Genomic DNA, 19,956 nt, shown 5'->3' with positions numbered 1-19,956 from the left:
CCAGCCACTCCTCGGAAGGAAGGTTGGGCAATCCTACTTCCGTAGTGATACTGCCTCGGAAACCCAAGGAGGGGTCGCTATGAGTCGGGTTTGACTCGACAGCACATAACAACAACAACAACAAACACATGAGGCATCAGGAGAAAACCTAGTTTGACATACATTATTTTAAAAACATTGTTCATGAATAGGGACTTAAAGATATCTATCTCACTCACTAATCATTCTGATAAGGTGACAAGATATTTTATTTAATGGCTGAAGAGACTTTGAATACTAGCAATATACTTTTGTATGATTATAATTTTCTACTCTTTCCAATAGCAATATCATAATTCTTCAGTGTTAAAATATACAGGCAAAAGCTCAAAGATAGATAAATTAAATATTTGTGTGTACCTTAAGTCCTGTCATATTATGTCAAGTGCTTGGGAAAACACACATACACACATACACACACACACACACAACAGCAATGAGGTTGTGTTGGTTATTGCTTATTCCAAGAAGACATTAATCTCACATCAAGGTTAAAACTTCAATGAGTTTCCATTGGCTGAATGGTTGCATAAATTAATGCTATTCAGAACAGCTTTAACTTGCACAGCTGACTTAGGAAGTGTGTGACTAAGCTTCTAAATTGGCATTAGAGGCACATTTACAGAAGTTGCCTTATCTCTGCACCACTTATTGCCTTTCATCCCCCTTCACTTTCTCCCATTATCATCATCATCACTTTCATCACGTGTGGCTGAAATTTCTCCTTCAAAATCAAAAGCCCTTGGAGAATAGTCCTGTGAAAGCTATGGGTCAGTGAAAATGTGGATGATACAGTATGTCTCTTGCATTTACATTTTGATTAAGCGAAAGTCTCTTAATTTGGGTCATTATCGATACATAAATTTGTAGAGAAAATGAACATGCATTTATAATGCAACCAACATTACGTGATTCATTGTTTTTATAATGCATAAATACAGGGGGAAAAAAAAGAGCCTACATCTTAAATCCCCTGGATACGAAGTGCTGCCAGTGACTAATGTGGCAAACTCACTTCCCCTATGAAGGTCAGCCTCAGGCTTGCAATGTCAAATAGCTCATTATTGCAACTGCACTAGGTCTCCAATTTTAAAAACCATCATATATAAATCTGTCTACTCTGTTGGGCTGATCTTCCTGTAGAGGGTTTGTGAGTAAAATGAAAGGCTCAAAATGGGTTTCCATACCTGATTGTGGACTTTGTTTGGGGATTTTGGCTACCGCTTGAGGGCTGGAGGTCGAGTGCGCACGCTGCTGATTGGCAGAGCTGTGGATGCTGCTGGGAACAGCTGAAGAGACGTTTTTGCGAGGTTTCATGTCTTGCAGCCACATGGGAGAGGCTTCAAAGGCCTGCATCCTCCGTGCATGGCTGTTGGTGTTGACTTTCAAGTAGGCCTGGGCCTTGTGTTCTTGAAGCTCTCCATAATTGGCATCGGTCACCCTGCACTCATATAAGCCTTCATCCTTTTTCCTCACTTTGGATATCTGAAGCTTGTGGGAGATGTCATTGCCTTGGACTTTCACTGTCTGAAAAATTGCAGGTAAAAAATATCAAGTGCTATATTACATGGTTTTGTTCATATTCTTCACGTGGAACTTGCTAATGTTTGAAAACTAAAAGGTGTTAATGTCTTATAGGTCCCTAGGTGCTGCAAATGTTTTGCATTTGAGTCATAACTTAAAGGTTGGTGATTTGAACTCATCTAGTGGTACCTACCACTCCTCGGAAGGAAGGTAGGGCAATCCTACTTCCGTAGTGATACTGCCTCGGAAACCCAAGGAGGGGTCGCTATGAGTCAGGGCTGACTCGACGGCACATAACAACAACAACAACAGTGGTACCATGGATGAAAGGCTTGGTGATCTACTCCTGTTAAGATTAAAGCAAAGAAAAGCAGTTCTACTCTGTAACACATGAGCCAGTGGTTTGACTTGGTTTTGAAGGACTTCACACTCATAATCAAGGAGGTTTTCTTTTCTTTTTTTTAATCTTCTCAACAATAAAATTTAAAGGTCTTTTTTTCATCCTATTCTACTAACAACTGGATTCACTGAATCAAAGGATCATGCGTTCAAACCATTCAGCCCCAGCTTCAATGACTCATTTTCCAGGTTCCAGTGGCAGCTCTGTTATTTTCTAATCATGGGACCAATGTCTGCCTAGTTCACTCAGTTGAATAAACCCACACTAAATGAGACTGACCAAACAAATTAAAATGAGACTGAGTCTATAGTTTATGTTGCCTCTTTTCTTCACTGTGGACTATAAATTAAGCCTCTCAACTCTGAGAGGTCACAAAAATATTTTGTTTGTCACAGTGGGGTTTATTTAGTTTATGATGCACCTTTATGTGCACATTGGAATGACTCCTAAAGACACTGAAAAAATAACCTGAGTACTAGAGAATTTTCTTCTCAACATTTTGGTGCAGTCTTATAGTGGCAGGATTAATATCATTTGAAGTCTGTGGCTGAGAGTATATAGCCCTTGCCATCACAGAGACTTTGTAGTACTGAAACTTAGGATGTCATCAATTAAACAATAGTGTAGTTTGTAAAACTGAAATTTACTCAGTTATTTCTTCTAATAATTTTTATTCCAGATTAATAGTGATATATGTATATATATATATATATATATACATATACATATGTGTGCGTGTGTGTGTGTGTGTGTGTATATATACCTATAAGTCTGAGATTTAACATATATTCATAATTGATAGATTAGTGGATTTTATAAAACATTCAGAATTTAATAATTTGGATGATTTTGAAGATAGGGAAAAGAAGTGAAGAAGTCAGAGATTTGTTTATTTGGTTACTGGCCATCAGCCATCACACTTTCAAGTGGCTATAAATGGTTAGAAAAACTTGGTAAATGTTCATTTGTTTTATACATGTTGAGATTTACATATAAATACTTTTCAATGTTCAGATCATAATCATAAATATGTATTAATGTAAATGCCAAATTACATATAACTGCTAATAGAAAAAATAATGGAAATTAATGATTTCAGGTATATTCTCAGTTGAATCTCCTAATAAAGTTTGAGGCAGCCAGAGTATTTATATTATTAATAGCCCATTTTAAAGTTGAGTAAAATAAGCCTCAAGAGGTTTGGGTCAGTGATTCCCACGTGTAGCTGGACATTAGAATTACCTCAGGAGTTTTTAAAAAATACTCTCACATGGGTTAATGCAAACTATTAAGTCTGCATCTCTAGGGGGTGGAGCCAGCATCAGTAGTTTATAAAACCTCTCTAGGGAATTTTAAGTTAATAACTGCTTGTTTGGGAGATCTTTTCAAGGTCACATCTTGGGTAAAATGGAGACTACTTTCTACCTATGTTTGTATCTGGAACTCTTTTCAGTTCACTAGATTTTATGAAATATTGACATAGATCATATCATTAGCAGTTTCATGTATGATTGTAAATGTAATTATGTATTTGTATTTATGCATCTTTAGGGCAGAGTGTGTGAGGCTATATTTTGTTACTGGTCTTTGGGAGATATGGGTATCTGTAAAGGTTGAAAGATGAGTTAACCACATATAATCTCTCCAGTTATATATATAAGCATGTGAAAAATGAAATATTTGAGAAAAATTTGTTCTTCATAATTGATTTTACTAGTAATTCTTTTCTGGTATTGCATTCCTGTGATATAAGAATAATTGAAATTAGAATATTCTAAAAAGTCAGTGCCTTTATGAATATAAATTGGAGTTGCTGTTTTATAACACATACATTTGATATTTTCTTCCGTGTTGATATTGCACAATTAGAACATAGAACTTGATTCTATGAGTAGAGTATATTTTCATACTTTAAGATATGTGTAACCCCAATCTTATACTATTTTATGTATTGTAAGAGATTTCACATAAATTTCAGTTTAAGAATATTGGATTCAGAGAATCATGGGATAATTAAATTTTTACTTTCCTAAAAAATATATATATATTTCTTCTTTCTTATTAAAAAAATAATTTCCTTTCTAGTAATAAGAACTTGTTTACTATTCATTCATAAGTGAAGTAGTTTTGTTAATATAAAGTGATTCTATGTGGCTTCTTTTGAGACATAATAAAAAATAATAATAAAATTTCCTTTTTTTTTTCAGTTTTATACTAAACTATTAAAAGTAATGACCTGTAGAGTAGAAATATATCTCTATATTTTCAATAGGTCAGCCTCCTCTGATTATGCTTTTCAGATTTATATCAGCATATGATTTTGAACCCTGGCATGAGAAATACATTGCATATATTTTATTGAGTATTATGAATGACATTCTGAAGTGAGTTTTATTCTTTAAATAGATAACCTCCTATCAGATGTTTTAACTTCATGGAGGAAGATTTGTCTATGGTAATATTTTACTTTCCACTAAAGAATAATTGTTTCAGAAGACATGAGGTGAAATGAGGTGAACATTTACACTAGGTAGATACACTCCTTAGAGAGAACAATCAAGGGAGAATGAAAGGGCTACATATGCACAGGGAGACAGCTTGGGGAGCAGGAGTGCATGGAAGGAAGGACACAGGGAAGAGGTAACTATGGGGAGGAAGTGGGAGGGGAGCTGTTGCATTGTGGGAAATTATAGTCAACGTCATGAGACAAAGTTTATGTGAACTGCTGTATGGAAAGTGAATTTGCTCTGTAAGCTTTTACCCAAATCACAATAATAATAATAAAAATGTTTCTGTAATTTTGAATAGATAATAATATTGCAGTCCTTTACTCTTACTACAGTAATGTAACTGTTACAAAGATCAGGGGAAAAAAAGTTTTATACAAAGTCTTTGGGTTACAAAATGATTCTCTAGCTCACTGGTTAACTATTTACATGAGTAAAATCTAAATTTGTTTCAATTATTGGTAAGAGAAAGACTGGCTCTCAACTGTGTTTGCAAAAGGGCCTTTCTCATGGACAGTAAATAGGGATAACATGAAAGGTTCTAAAATATCTGAAAATTCTTGAACTAATGTCCACCTCGGGTCTGCCTGGGAGCTGAGTAAGGCATGCTCCCCTGTCGCCTGTCCCTATGAATACTCACGCTAATTTTGGTCCCGTCGTTGTCCGGGTCTCTCTCAGGTAAGAGCTCCACCTGTGGGAGAAAGACACAAAAGCTCAAGCCAGGCTGGGCCCCAGACCCCTTCCCCGGACCAGATCATCCGAATAGTCCCTGACCCAGGCGCACCTGGCGCTAGGTCGTGCGGAGTCTATCATTCAAGACTAATGCCTCTGTGGTTATTGAAACATTCTAATTGAGGTGATTTGGAAAAGAGAAAGGAGAGGGGAACAAATGCCCCATCCATGTTCACTTCCTCCTCTAGAAATTTGGCTGCCTGCCTCAAATGGCAGTCTGTAGGCGGCCGATTCCTCCTGCTGCTGGATGGTGGCAGTCACGACTGCACCATTGGAGCCCTCGGCGGCTACTAGCGCGCGCAAAAGCTGCGTCCAGGGAGTTAAGCCAAGGGGCCGAGCGCACCTCAGATCCGACTCTTGCTGGGATCTGTGTAGGCTGGGCGATGCCTGGAGTAGTAAGGAAGTAAGGTTCGGTTTGTCCAGACGAGCGTGTGGGTGGAAGTTCCCGGAAGGAGTTCCTGCATCTTTGTCCCCTGTGGCTCCCAGCTGCCTTTCTCCTCCTGGTTGTCTTCCACTGGTTTTTTTTTTTTTTTTTTTTTTTCTCTCTCAGAGGGGACCACCGCCTCTTTTGCTCCATTCTGTCTCCTTATTCCGCTGCGACCTCTCTTTTCCTCTCTTCCCTCCTTCACTTTCCGTTTCCTCTTCTCCTTTCTCACGCGTTCCCACATTCCTCCCCTTCTCTCCACCCTCCTTTCTGATCTCTTTCCTTCTGTCCTACATCCTTCCCTCTCTTCTTTCTCCTCCCTCGTCCTTCCTCATATTTTCTTCCTCTTTCCCTCCCTTTCTCTTCCTCCTTCCTTCTCTTTCTCTCCCTCTTACATTCTTCCTTTCCTGTCCCCCTCCTTTTTTTCTCCTCCCTTCCCCTTCCCTTCCCTCCTCTCTCCTCTTTAGTCCTCTCCCTCCCTCCGCTTTGCCCAACCTCTTCACATTAAGAACAGATAGACGTGAGGATCTGGTCCATAGGGGGAATGAGACCCCCCCCCCCAGGATTCCCCACCCTACCCTGGGGACGGTCGACAAGGTCGTGTTCTACTGAACATCTTCTAATGTTGAATATCAAGAGGAGGAGCATCTTCCCCGTTTCAGACTTCCTCCTTGCCTTTACCTAGTGTCACTGAGGCAAATTCCCTCTCACTCTCTGTGGTCCCTGGATGTCTCTCACCCAGAGAGCGTCAGGCTGGTACCTGGGAGGCCAGGCACCATCTTGCCCCCACCCCCAGGAGTTGGGGAGTGAGTGGGGTAGAGACACAGGAGGTATTGCGAGCTGTCTGATTCTACTACCTGTGCACCAGCCACCTCGGCCACAGGCTCCAGGTCCTCAGGTCCTCGCAGGAACCACCACTGGATCTCAAGGTACACTGAGGCCGAGCCGCTCTGGAAAGCACAGGACATCTCCACATTCTGCCCCTCTATCGCAGTCACGTTCCGTGGAAACTCAGTGAATTTTGCTGCAAAAGACAAACACATCCTTTTGGAATATCTACACCACTCTTGCCAACGTCTCTTTCTTTGAGAGCTCCCTGCATTTTTTTTTTTTTTCACGTAAAACAAACACAAGAAAAACCCTCTCTGACATTTGCCTGGCTCCCCAACTCCTTTTCTTTTTCTTATTTTTGGTATAGTGCCTAAATCACTTTGTTGCTGATCAAATCCAGATAATGGAAAGGTTAAAGAGCTTGCCAATAACTAGCCCTCTGTTAGCCAAGATGATCACAGTTAGATCCAAACACCTTTTGTCAGATTGCAGCATTCCCCAAAACTTACTGTAGGATTCAGTACAGTATAATTTAGACAATCTGTCCAGTTGATATATGAGGAGAGCCTCTAGCCTCTAAGTTTCTAAACAAGTATGACTAACTGAATGTTTCACATGATGGAGAAAAGATCATGAATAACTGTCAAAATGCACATTCCTGATACATCAAAAGAGTTATTAACAATTGAGATTCAAAGCCTACAGCAATGAAACAACTTGCACACTTTCTAAGCTGTGTATATTTTTCACTCTCCAAATTAAACTTCATATTTGTTCCTGTCAAGCCATGTATCTTAAATTGCAATAACCTCACATTTAGATTTAGTACAGAATATAGATTATTTTGAAGTAACAACAGATTTTATTTTTCAGTTTTTCATTACAAACCTTGCCATTTCTAGTTTGCAAGTTTTCATGGAGGCATGGTGAAATTTATAAAAATAAAATATTTCCTTCCTCCCAAAGACATTTCTTTAAAGGGATAGTGGTTCTTATCTTCTCTAAGGGATACTTACAAAGAGCTGACAATTCTCTGAAAGTAGTCTTAGAATGGTTTGTGCCTGAGGAGAGTGCACAACTACAAAGCACGCTTATGAAGAGAAGAACGGAAGGGACTGCAGGGCTAATTTAGGGTGGATGCACTTTCCTCCCACTTTTTAAAGAGAGACACCAGCAATGTCTCTTTTCAAAATTTTATGAATTCTCAAAATGCTCTCTATTGAGCAGCACTGTATTTGTGCTTTAAAAGGGGAGGGGTGGTGTTAAGAAGACATTCTAATCTGAAAAGGACTTTTCTGTTCAGGCTGGGAGGAGTATGGCATTTCTGCTGGCAGAGGTGATGATGCAGTCTTCTGGCAGCAACGATGTGATCTGTTCATGGTACTGAAATGATCACTGCAGCCTGCAAAGTCCTGAACAACTGGATTCAGCAGGGCTACACTGATGCTTGCAATGCAAGTCGTGCCTTTTTATAGGTCCTCAGAGAAGTCTACCATTTGATAAACACACAGGCAAACAAAGTCACCAGAACCCAGAAAAGGAAAACTCTAAACCCATTCTGCCTATATGGAGAAGAGGGACTGGCAATGGAGAGTCCCCCATCCCCAATTCTCTGTTTGTGATGGTTATGTATGCATGAGTGGTTACCCTGTGCATGCACACAGATAGAAGAACAGATACACACATACACACACACACACACAGAGAGAGAGAGAGAGAGAGAGAGAGAGAACCCCATGCCCTATTTGTGCTCACTCAGGAACCCACTCCATTGGCAGGCACCAGCTAGGTTTATCTCAAACATAGCTTGCCTAAAATTTTATAAACTTTAAAGAAAAATGCCAGACAGAACACTCTTCATAAAACCTAAACCCACTGTTACTTGAAATCTTATTACATCTGCCTGGCCATTCTTTGAATGTGCAGAACACACACACACACACACACACACACACACCAAACAAATGTATATTTGCCAGTGAGCACAGACTTACCTTGGGAAGAAAGCCCTTGTTGTACATATAAAACAGAAAAGAAAACAAATCCAACATATGCCAAAAAGATCCCCATCATTCCAAAGGGAGGGGGTCACATCAGTGTAGCTAGCAGCCAAAAAGTCCTAAAAGAAAGACATGCAAATCTATCAGAAGGCTCAGTCTCAGAGCCCTGGGCGCGACACTGCAAACATCCTGCTGCTCGCTCTGGGAGGACTGTCGTTGGGGAGATGGGATTGCAATTCGCGAAGGTTAAAACCAGCTGGCTCAGATTCCGAGAGGCTTTGACTCCAGACCCAGGCTTGGAACGCTGGACGTGTTTCCGCTGCTTCGCTGCCTGCTTTCAGCTACCTGATAGCTCGTCCAACGTCAGTTTGCTGCTCCGGCTTGCGTGATCACTGCCCTCCCTGAACACCAAACCAGCTTGAGAAGTGGGGAGTGGGCAAGGGGGGAGGGCTGGACTTCACAGGGCTTACAACGCTGCAACTTTTCCCTCTAATGGCTGCGATGATGCCTTTAACTCTCAGCGCGCTGGACAGCTCCCCACCTGCGGGGATCTCGGCTTGGCAGCCCACAAGAGAGAAGGCTTGGCTGCTCCGACTCTGTTCCTTCCAGAGCCCAGAAGCATTTATTTATTTTGCAGTTTGGCCCCTACCCGTAAATTGAATCGTTCTTGCCTTGGAGGATCCGATTCCTTGGTGCTAAAGAGGACAATACAGTTGTATGTAGGTTTGCATTGTTTGCTGGGGCTAGGAGCTAGAGATTTGAGGAGGAAGTTGGGGCATTGTTGCAGAGGAGGGGAAGAATGGGATGGGATGAAAGAGACTGTTTTGAGGCGATGAAAACAGCCATTTGAGGGAAATGTCGCTTAACTAGTTATTAACTGCTGTAACTAGAATGATCACATGCTATTATTTCACGGGAATTTATTGCTGCACAGCCTCCAGGGAAAGAGAAGCAGCACATGCAGGCACCATGTCACTGTAGCTGACAAATGGAAGGGAGAAAAAGTACAAAAAGTCACATATTGAGAGAATTTTCCAGAAAAGAAACCCCACCATACTATGTTTACTTTTTTATTGTTGTTGCTTATTCATATACACCTCTCTACCTTCCCTGCTTCCACCCCACATGTATTTTGGGAGTGAGGGACAGCTTTTAAATACCATCGAGGTCTTTATTACATGATTTGTTTTTGTTTTGTTTATTTGGTTTTCTTTGGTTAACACAATAATTATGTAATCTTCCTTGGGATCATATGAATAAGGGATATTGCCTTAGAAACAAAATAACAAATAAGTTATCCACCCTGGAGAAGGTGTGGGATGTATGTCACATTTCTTATCAAGAATCTAAACAACAGTATATATCATGGTAAAGACTCTATTTGTCCCTATGGAATCCAATATTAGTGAATTTAAATATTTTTAACAAAATTAAGAAAATTTGTCTCCTAAGCAGAGTACCAAATATTTTACTCCTATTATTCTTTCCAAGTAATTATACCACAAATCACGAGTGCTATTTGAAAATATGAGTCAGTATTAACAATGCTGTCAGGAAACCAATGCAGTACATATATTTTCATTTCACAGATAAAGAATTTGTAGTTGAATAATGCCTTGACTGGCCGATAATAATAATAATCTTCACATACCTGTTGGGTTTTTAAAAACCTACCTTTTTACTGCTGGATGCAGTGCAGCAGTTACTTCAAAGATAAGAAAATAGATATGACAGATTTCATAACAATCTTATTTATTTTCCAAAGACACATTTATTTTTCACTGTAGGTAGAGGCAGAGTATGAGATTTGGAGAAAGTCATAAGGAATATTTTATATGTGCTCATATTTAGACCAGCCAGACTCTAGATTCTCCTTGGATTCAGCAAATGGTTTTGAAGTTTATCATTACAAGAGAAAAATCTCTTTGGACCCAAATTTCTCTCAAGGAGAATGTGTTCAGAATATAAAGACACAATCTAAGATAATGCACTTACCATCAACAACACAACTTTACAAGTATGAGATCCTCAGAGTTAAAATTTTATACCTAAGATATTCTTAACGCTTAGCACAAAGTTTTGGCTTTATTTCAGTAATTAGTGTAAACATGACCTGAATTATCTGCTGTTGGAACTGTTTTCAACATGAAGAAAAAGGCATCCATCTTAAGCAAGGGAAGTTCTGAAATAATTTAGAAAAGCAGTTCAACTGATTTTTGGAGGGACACTAGCTGTAAAAGCATAACAAAAGTATGACTAAAAGTGTGAAAAATAAAGTATGAGAAAGTTTTTATAGGACAGACAAACTATGAAACTACTTTAAATAGAAGGTTATACACATTTAAGTTGCCAAAAAGAAAAGAAGGAAGGGAAAGAGAGAGAGATGATAAAATTGGAAAGGCATTTATTTTACTTTTTTTATGAAAAATGATGCATTTAATTTAATTTATTTTTTATCAAGGATATGTCCAGAATAAGTTTTTATTTGTACAGTATTCTGTTAATATTTAAATAATATTAAGATGTTAAATAGGAATATAATTACCATAAATACAGCTATTGAAGATCCAGTAAAATGCAGAGACCAATAAGGATATTCTGCAAATATTTTGCATTTGATATTGTTTTATTTAGCTATTTATTTATATTGTGATTTGGGTGCAATTTTGCAAAGCAAGTTTTTTACACTCGATAGCTCATAAACATTTTGTTTCATGGCATTGATTACAATCCCCATAACGGAGCAGCTCTCCTCCGACCTCCTCCTTCTGGTTACCCCTTCCTTGTGTCCTTCTTACCTATGCTTCCTCATCTATCCAGCTTTCCCCCTGTGCAAATGCTGCCCTTCTGCACTCTCACTTTCATCTGTTTTAAGGAGTACATCTCCCTGGTGTAGCTGTTCAGTTTGTAAGCTTGTCAGTTGTTTGACTGAGAACTAAGTCTCTGGAGGGTCCAATTCCATGCCAAAGGGTAATCTTGTGCTACAGTCACAAGGGTTTCACCAGTCTCTCTTTAACTAATAATTCTAGACATTTTTATGTTTTAGTTTTGTTCCACATTTATTTCTCTCATTCTATCTGGGATCTCTAATTTTGATCCTTTTCTGAGTGGTTGGTGATGGCAGCTGGGCACCATCTACTTCTTCTTGTCTCTGGGTCATGTAGGCTGAGATTTCTGAATATATTTTATGTTCAGTTATGCCAGTGTAGATACAAATTTATCTTAAATGTCTGTTATATCTTTTCAAGTGTTGGTAAATACATTTGCATTATCTCTGATAGAGCATTTATTTGCCTTATAGAAGACAAATAAATCCTCTATATTAAATGCTTGAGGGAATCCCTGGACAGTGCAAATGGTTAAGCTTTTGACACCAAAATGTTGGTGGTTTGGACCCACCCAGAGGCAAAAAAAAGACAAGACTTTAGATTTCCTTCTGAATGGGACCTCCATTAGAAGGAATTAATTCAAGGGCAACTAACAACAAAACATATATATCAAAAACTTTAAAAATATTCAAAATAGAAGTTTAAAATGCTAAAAAACATCAATTAAAAAGTAAATTTATCCAGTATATCAAAGGACATAGTACTGGTATTTAGTTCTGTTAGTTTTAAATTCCCTTTAAAACATATTATTCTACAAGGTTGGAGGTAACTTATCCAGAAAGACAAGTTGTCTGCATCGGGATGCAAGAGAAATAGCTCCTGCTCATTTTCCTCTCCCAAATTATTATTGATGCCTTACATTATAAAAATGACTACAAATCTCTTCTTAAAAAAGAAACATTTATGAAAATATTTCATAAAATATTATTTCATCTTTCAGCTGTTTTCTTGGCCTGTGAATTATTTTTTGGTCATTATTTTGCTTTTTTTAAAAAAAAAAAATTTAAATCCTTGGATGGTGCAAAAGGATAAGCTCTTTGACTACTAGCCAAAATGTTAGTGGTTCAAAACCAACGCAGAAGCATCTGGAAAGACAGGCTTGGCTGGCTGCTTTTGGAAGGTAACAGCCTTGAAAATCTCATGGAACAGTTTTACTCTAGGCATATGGATTTGCCACGAGTCAAAATCAACTAGACGACAACAAACAACAACATCACCACAGCTATTTTTCCTCTAAAATTTATAATAGAAATTCTTACCTAAATATGTGCTTAACTTTCTCAGGCATAATACAATCTGTTTGAATTTATTACATTGCCATCCTCTGTCTTTTATTTAGACTGCATTTTATTCTATCTCATAGTCATTTAATTTTCTCTTTCAAATACATTGTTTTCTTATGTAAGTTTTTACATAAGCTTTCAGAGCTATTGATCTATCAAAAACCTAAACTGGACAAGGGGGGTCTTCAAGATCTGAGATTAGAAACTACATCATCTTTTCCATTAGAGAGCTTTGGGAGCATATTTGTATCTTGAACTTGATGGGAATCATCATATTTGCCTCCTGTGCACACATGATTGGAAGGCTTTCCATATCACACCTTTTTAATCTTGTCTTTAGGCGTATGTGTCAAATATAAGCTTTTAAATTTTCTGAATAATTGGAAGATGCAAAAATTAGGTTCTTTTTTCAGCAACAGCTTTTAAAAGACAACCATATAAAGAATTGAAAGATGATCCTTGTGGATGCTAAGGGTCAAGTTTCATCTCTTTACATCCTCACAGGCATCTCATTGGGTTAGATGAGCTGCATATGTTTTTCCATGCATGAATTTGGAGGTATATCCTACAGAGTTCCTGAACACACTCTTTGGTGATGCTCTAATCTGTACATAGAACAATATTTTCTGAATCTGAGGAAAATTTTCACCCATAGTCTCATGTTGTTTGTTGTTGTTTGCCGTCGAGTCGGCCCCGACTCATAGCGACCCCTCCTTGGGTTTCCGAGGCAGTATCACTACGGAAGTAGGATTGCCCAACCTTCCTTCATACTTGAGTGAATTTTTTCTCACTTGGGGAAATAAAAGGTAAGACAGTAGACAGTCTTTAAATATGGAGGAATAAACAATTAGCACAAAACACTCTAATTCAAGTGAAGACAATATGAGTTCTGGAGAAACTCTAGCTCTTGTCAGGTGAAGATGAGCTTTTAAACTATGTTTTCTGTTGAATTATACAAGCCAGTGCTTTGGCAGTGCTGGATGTGCTGGGCTCCTCTGTTGTTGTTATTGTTGTTGTTGTTTGCTGTCGAGTAGGCCCCGACTCATAGCGACCCCTCCTTGGGTTTCCAAGGCAGTATCACTATGGAAGTAGGATTGCCCAACATTCCTTCCGAGGAGTGGCTGGTGGGTTTGAACTGCCAGCCTTCTGGTGAGCAGTCAAGTGCCTTAGGCACTATGCTACCAGAGCTCCTAACATGTCATAATTTCAAACATAAGATAGAGTCAAGGACACATGACAATAGAAGAAATCACATAATTTCTCTTTTCATACATGTACAGAACATGTCTTCACATAATGAGTGGACTTCAGAACTGGGAGGGAGCTTATTGTTGTTATCTGCCATTCTTGTGGTGGGTTCATATACATGGTAACAAAATGCTGCCCAGTCCTGCCCTAATCATCATGAGCAATTGGGGATCAGACCATTGTGACCCATAGGGCTTTCACTGGCTGATTTTGGAAGTAGATTGCCAGGTGTTTCTTCCTAGTCTGTCTTAGTCTGGAAGCTTCACTAAAAATTGTCCACCACATGTGACTCTCTAGGAATTTGAAATAATGGTAGCATAGCTTCCAGCATCATAACAGCATTCAATCCTCCACTCCAGAGGTGTATTGGCCCAGCATTGACTCTGGTTATTCAGCATGGAAGTAATTAATCGAAATTGCTTATTCTACAAGTGAGAGACCTGGGGCCTCTGGTCTAAGCCAGTCAGTTGTGCCATAAAAGCAAATCAGTACATTGTTTCTTGAAGGTCTTTATATCTAAATTCCTTAAAATGAGGGGTAGAGGATGAAATATTTTAAGGTAAGTCATACATGCCATTGGTTCTACAAATTATATAGAAACAGTATACTTTTCAAACAAAATCAAGGGCACTCAAACTCTTTCACAGACACTGGTAAGCAAGTCACTTGAAATAATGGGTCCTGAGATATAATAATAATTCCTCAACACAACTTCTTGCTATCTCATACTTGAGTTTTATAAAGTAAACAATCCACAGAGTGAGAAAAACTGATTGTCATTGGAAATGATCAAATAGATGCTGACTGCCTATTATATGGCTACTGCTCATTTTAATCTTCCAGATGGCATCTCTTCCTTTATCTTTTCCTTTTGTATGTGATTGAAATGTAAATTACTTAGATCTGGCTGTTATTCTGTGGAACTCCACGTAACTTTGTAATTGAAGTTCACCAAGTGAAAACTGAAATTATTCATGAGGTCATGTTATGTCATTTTAAAACTGTAATATCTGGCCTACAGGTGACCTCTGAAAACAGCAAAAGGAAACTTCACATTTTCCCCAGAAACTTAATATCACAGTCTGCTTAGATGCCCTCTACAAAACTAATGGACCCTCACATTAATTTTTTTTTGTCTTTTATGAGAAATTAACATGGGCCAACAGTCATATATAAGATGTGTCTGCATATAGTGCAAAACTTGACTTAATTTCTATATTAGCAAAATATTAACATGAGTGTTATATGTCAATACCCTAATTAAAAAAAAAAAGTTAGAATCACAAAGTGGGAAAGATTGAAGATGTATCTTAATATACTTTCCTCTTGCTTGGAAATTAGGCTGAAACTGAAGTGCAGAATTTGTAATATTACATTAATTTCAATATGTGTTGTTTTTTTTTTAAAGAAAATCCTGTGGGTTTGATTAGACATGAATAACTACCTTCTACATCTATTTTTGTGCAACAGATAATTATTTGGGGAAATAAAATGAAAATACAAGAAAAGCAGCAATTTTTAGTAGAGCCTATAATTTCTAAGCTTGCCTATGATTCCATGCCTATATTTACAATTTGAATGAAAGTAAATAAAAACTTACAATAATGTTACTGAGTGTCTTTCAAGAAACACAGAGTAATTTACAAACATTTAAATAACTTTACAATTTCAGGTATAGTTAAAAGTAGTTTTTGAATCTTACAGATCTGGGTTCAAGTTTCTCTTCAACATTTTACTATCTCTATATTTTTAAGCAAGTGGTTTAAGCTCCCTAGGCCTTACTCAATTTCCTATTAAATAACAGTTTATGCCTAATTATTAATAGCACACCCTTTTGCTTCAAAGAGTGACCCTCTATGGATTACAAATGACATAACTACCCTCTAACTCTATTTAAAGAAGAACATAAAATCCTCATATCCACTATCAAGTTCAGAATCATGACTAAGTAACTTGTAATGAGAAGGCTTAGGACTATTCAACCAAAACCCCACAAAACTCATTGCCATGGAGTCAATTCCAACTCACAGAGACCGCATAGGACAGAGTAGAACTACCCCATAGGATTTTCAAGGTTGTAAATTTCTCAAAAGCATACTGACTCATTTTTTTCTTGTGGAGAAGTTGGTGTGTTTTGTTAGCAAACCAATACTTTAACCTCAGCACCACCAGAACTCCTCAGGACTATTTAAGGCACCTTTAAATGGCTGTGTTTAGTTGGGAGGTTATTTGAGGTTGGATGAAAGAAAATTTTGATCCTAAGTTAAAGTGTTCTAAATTCAGAGAACAGGAGTCAGATCACATCTCTGTAGAGAGACCCACAGGCTCTGTGGGAGTAGCCCTTGATGGCTGGGCTGAATCATCAATTAATTAGTCTTAGTAATTGCTAAGAAGGAGCAAAAGGCTGTAGGTTTAAGAAAACACAGATACAAGGAACTATTCTTTGAAAAATTGTTTTGTAGTTTAAGGAGAAAAGGAAAAGATTAAGGAAGTCTTCAGAAGTTCATGTCTTCATCTTGTATTTTGAGGAATTGATTCTTAATTGTGAAAAGTGTGTTCACTATTTCAGTTGAAGTAGACTTGAGGGAGGGGTACTGCACCAATGACTTTTAGGGGTACAATGGGGCAGGGAAAAGAGAAGTAAATGTAGGATTAAAAGGACAACTGCAGCTGTCACTCTTCCAATATTTCATCCAGCTCACTTTTCTGGACTACATTTGCTGGACACACTTGTTTATCAGGCAAGATGTGTGCAGACTTCTGCCTTCTTTGGCACCCTCATTCCCATGATATTCTAGATATTCTCCATTGATTCTACTGGTTGAATCAAGAAAAATAAATCATGCAAGGAAAAAAAAAAGTTCAAATAAAACTGTCAATATATTCCATAGATATAATTATATATGTAGAGTTGCCTGTTCTAATGTTAACAAACTTCTTTAAAGGTTCACCCTCTCAATCAAGGTTTTTATTCCCCCCTCCCTTCACATTTATGGCTCTTTTTGTATTCTATGAACATTCTTTTCCTATGGAGACCACGTTTGCTCTTAATAATGAAAAATCATAACTTTCAGATCTAATTTCTCCACTATGCATTTAACTATGCTCCTCTGAAGCTCATGCCATTTAATTTAGAATATACCTCTTTTCTCATTTACAGACTCCTTCTTTCATTGAAGATTTGGCATTTTACCCCTTAAACTCTAACCTATAGCTTTCCTTCATTTCTTACTTACTTCAACTTGCAGTTTGATGATACTTTCGAAATTTTGACTTCCTAGATCTTTGGTTTTACAGTCTTCATCCTACTTCAACCACAAACTTCCTTATCTTGTCATGAACTTTGACATTTCCTTAAACTTTCTTGCATTTGAAGTAATAAATCTAGTCAACTTACCAAACCTTTTATTCTTTTAGGTTTTTCACTCACCTGCTCCCAAGACATTAGTAGGTTAACTGTTTCACAAAATCCATCCCAGTTTTTCCTCTAATATTTCCAAATATATCATCATATCCCCATTGTCACTTCCTTCCCGTTGAAACTTAAATTCAACCAGTCTTAGTCTCACTCCTTATTCCAAGGAGACAATATAGGAAATATGCAAATTTATGAATACATCTATGCCAATATTCATTCAGAAACCAAGGAAATGGCCAAAAGGCTGTACCATGAACCCATTGCATTGAACATTCCTTTGGTAAACATTTATTACCATAAGCCCCCACTCTGGTGAACTGTGATGGCACTTCATTTCCCTAGGTGTGGTTGTGTCAGTGGACTTCTTTAAAGGACAGGACCCAGATACTCCTTTCCACCACACATCTGTCAGTTTGTCATACTGTGGTGGCTCACACATTGCTGTGAGGCCGGAGGCTGCCACAAGTATTTCCAATACCAGCAGTGTCACCCATCGTGGACAGGTTTGAATGGAGTTTCCAGACTAAGACAGACTAATTAAGGGATGGGGCCATCCACTTCTGAAAAAAAATTGATGAGTGAAAACCTTATGAATAGCAATGAAATACAGTCTGATATATTCTTGGAAAACTTTATGAATGGAAACATTTGCCACGACAGCCCCGGTGGGGTCCGCGTGACATAGTCACCGGTCTGAAGCGGCTGTTTCAAGGAAACTCTAAGCTTCCCGGGGTGAAGTGTGCTCTCTCAATTTTTACCATTTGTTCCTGTTTGCTGATGTTTTTGATAATGTTGTTTGGTTCAATAGTTGCTAGTTACAATAAGAACAATAAAGATTTCTTGGAGCAGAGAGACGTCAGAGGATCAGGCAATGGCATTGACCTAAAACCTACCTTGGGAGAGGGTGTATTTTCCACAGAATCATGGATGACTTACTCCTGGAAAACATTCCAGAGGAACAATTGCCTCCAGTACTTCAAGCAATTTTAAAAATGGACCATAAGAACTTAACTAATGACCCAGTTGGAAATCTTTTCAATGATTTGGAACAAAGTGAACTCATGCTGGAAAAAACCAAGGACCACCACAACATCTCCAGTGACTGTACAAAAATATGAGAAACCCTTGGTGTTTATTAACTAATGAACAAAAGGCAAGTTTAAAAAGTGGCTCACAGCATTAGTGAAAAGATACAATGCAAATTTCAAAAGTAAATATTTCCAAAGGACAGAAAAAGAGTTTGTTTAGAAAAGGATCCTGACGTAATTGGGAAGTCTCAGGGCATACGACAAAAAGGCCAAAACAATAATTATGATCATTGTTGTAGTACTTAGAATTGTGATGTAATGGGAACTTGTAAACTTACTGTTTTTGATCAGGTACTTTACTTTCTGTGTTTTTGCGTAAACCTGTGCTTGACTGATCAATATCTGAAAGGTCAGTGGTTTTGTAGAAGGAACTAACATGCACCATAAAAGCTTGGCCCTATAACTCAATAAACGCTCTCAGTTGCAAGCAGCCTCTGAGTTGTTTGTCTTCTGTTAGCCAATTCGCCGACTCCCTATTCACCTATAATCTTCTTCGAGTTATAGAACCGAGCCCAGTGACTGTGCTGGTCTGCGGCAAACATTATCTGATATAATGCCAGAAGATGAGCTTCTCAGGTTGGAAAACACTCAAAATATTACTGGAGAAGAGCTGCCTCCTCGAAGTAGAGGCAAGCTTAATGATGTAGATGGAGTAAAGTATTCAGGACTTTCATATGCTGATGGGATATGACTCAAAATGGAAAGGAACAGCTGCAAACATCCATTAATAATCAGAACGTGGAAGGGATGAAGTATGAATCTAAGAAAACTGGAAGTTGTAAAAAATGAAATAGAATTCATAAAGATCAATATCCTACACATTAGTGAGCTGAAATTGACTGGTATTGGACATACTGAATCAGACACTCATATAGTCTTCTGTGCCTGGAATGACAAATTGAAGAGAAATGGTGTTGCATTCATTATCACAAAGAATGTTTCACAATCTATCCAGCAGTATAATGCTGTCAGTGATAGGATAATATCCATAGGCCTATAAGCAAGATAAGTTAATACTACTATTATTCAAATTTATACACCAACCATTAAATCCAGAGATGAAGAAATTGAAAATTTTTACCAAATTCTGCAGTCTGCAATTGACCAAAGAGACAACCAAAATATACTGATTATTACTAATGATTGGAATGCAAAAGTTGGAGACAAAGAAGAATCATCAACAGTTGGAAAATATGGCCTTGGTGATAGAAATTATGTCAGAGATCACATCATAGAGTTTTGCAATACAAATAACTTATTAATTACAGATTCCTTGTGTGTGTGTGTGTGTGTGATTTGGGTGAAAGTTTACAGAGCAAATTCCACTTCCTCCTGATAGTTACCTGTTCCCTGTGTCCATCCCTCCATGCACTCCTGCCCCCTGAGCTGTCTACCTGTGCATAAACAACCCTTCCTTCTCCCATGATTGTTTTCTCCAAGAAGTGTATCTACCTCAGGTAAATGTTCAACCCATATGCTTGTCTTTTGTTTGGTTGGAAGCCACAGATGTGGGTTCAATTCCAGACATGATGGGTAGCTAGGGGCCATAGTCTCAGGGTTTCCACCAGGCTCCA

General features: G+C 38.1%; 1 protein-coding gene and 1 pseudogene across 1 annotated transcript in view; one reads left to right on the top strand and one right to left on the bottom strand.

Annotated features, from left to right (window-relative positions):
- The window catches only part of VSTM2A (V-set and transmembrane domain containing 2A), a 33,819-nt gene extending 25,289 nt beyond the window's left edge, over window positions 1–8,530 (bottom strand). Inside the window, exons 1-4 of the mRNA XM_007941228.2 lie at window positions 8,452–8,530; window positions 6,484–6,650; window positions 5,111–5,161; window positions 1,227–1,566 (exon numbers count right to left, since the gene is read on the bottom strand). Of these exons, the coding sequence (XP_007939419.1) occupies window positions 1,227–1,566; window positions 5,111–5,161; window positions 6,484–6,650; window positions 8,452–8,530 (637 nt within the window). The remainder of the gene's footprint in view (window positions 1–1,226; window positions 1,567–5,110; window positions 5,162–6,483; window positions 6,651–8,451) is intronic.
- A 151-nt stretch (window positions 8,531–8,681) lies between these two features.
- Window positions 8,682–19,956, top strand: part of LOC103197359 — a 32,086-nt pseudogene continuing 20,811 nt past the window's right edge.

This window comes from Orycteropus afer, unplaced genomic scaffold (assembly GCF_000298275.1).
Source record: "Orycteropus afer afer isolate SDZICR_OR568_19922 unplaced genomic scaffold, OryAfe1.0 scaffold00077, whole genome shotgun sequence".
Taxonomy (NCBI): domain Eukaryota; kingdom Metazoa; phylum Chordata; class Mammalia; order Tubulidentata; family Orycteropodidae; genus Orycteropus; species Orycteropus afer.
Note: the sequence above shows the minus strand (reverse complement) of the source record. Positions and strands in the feature narration are given on the sequence as shown.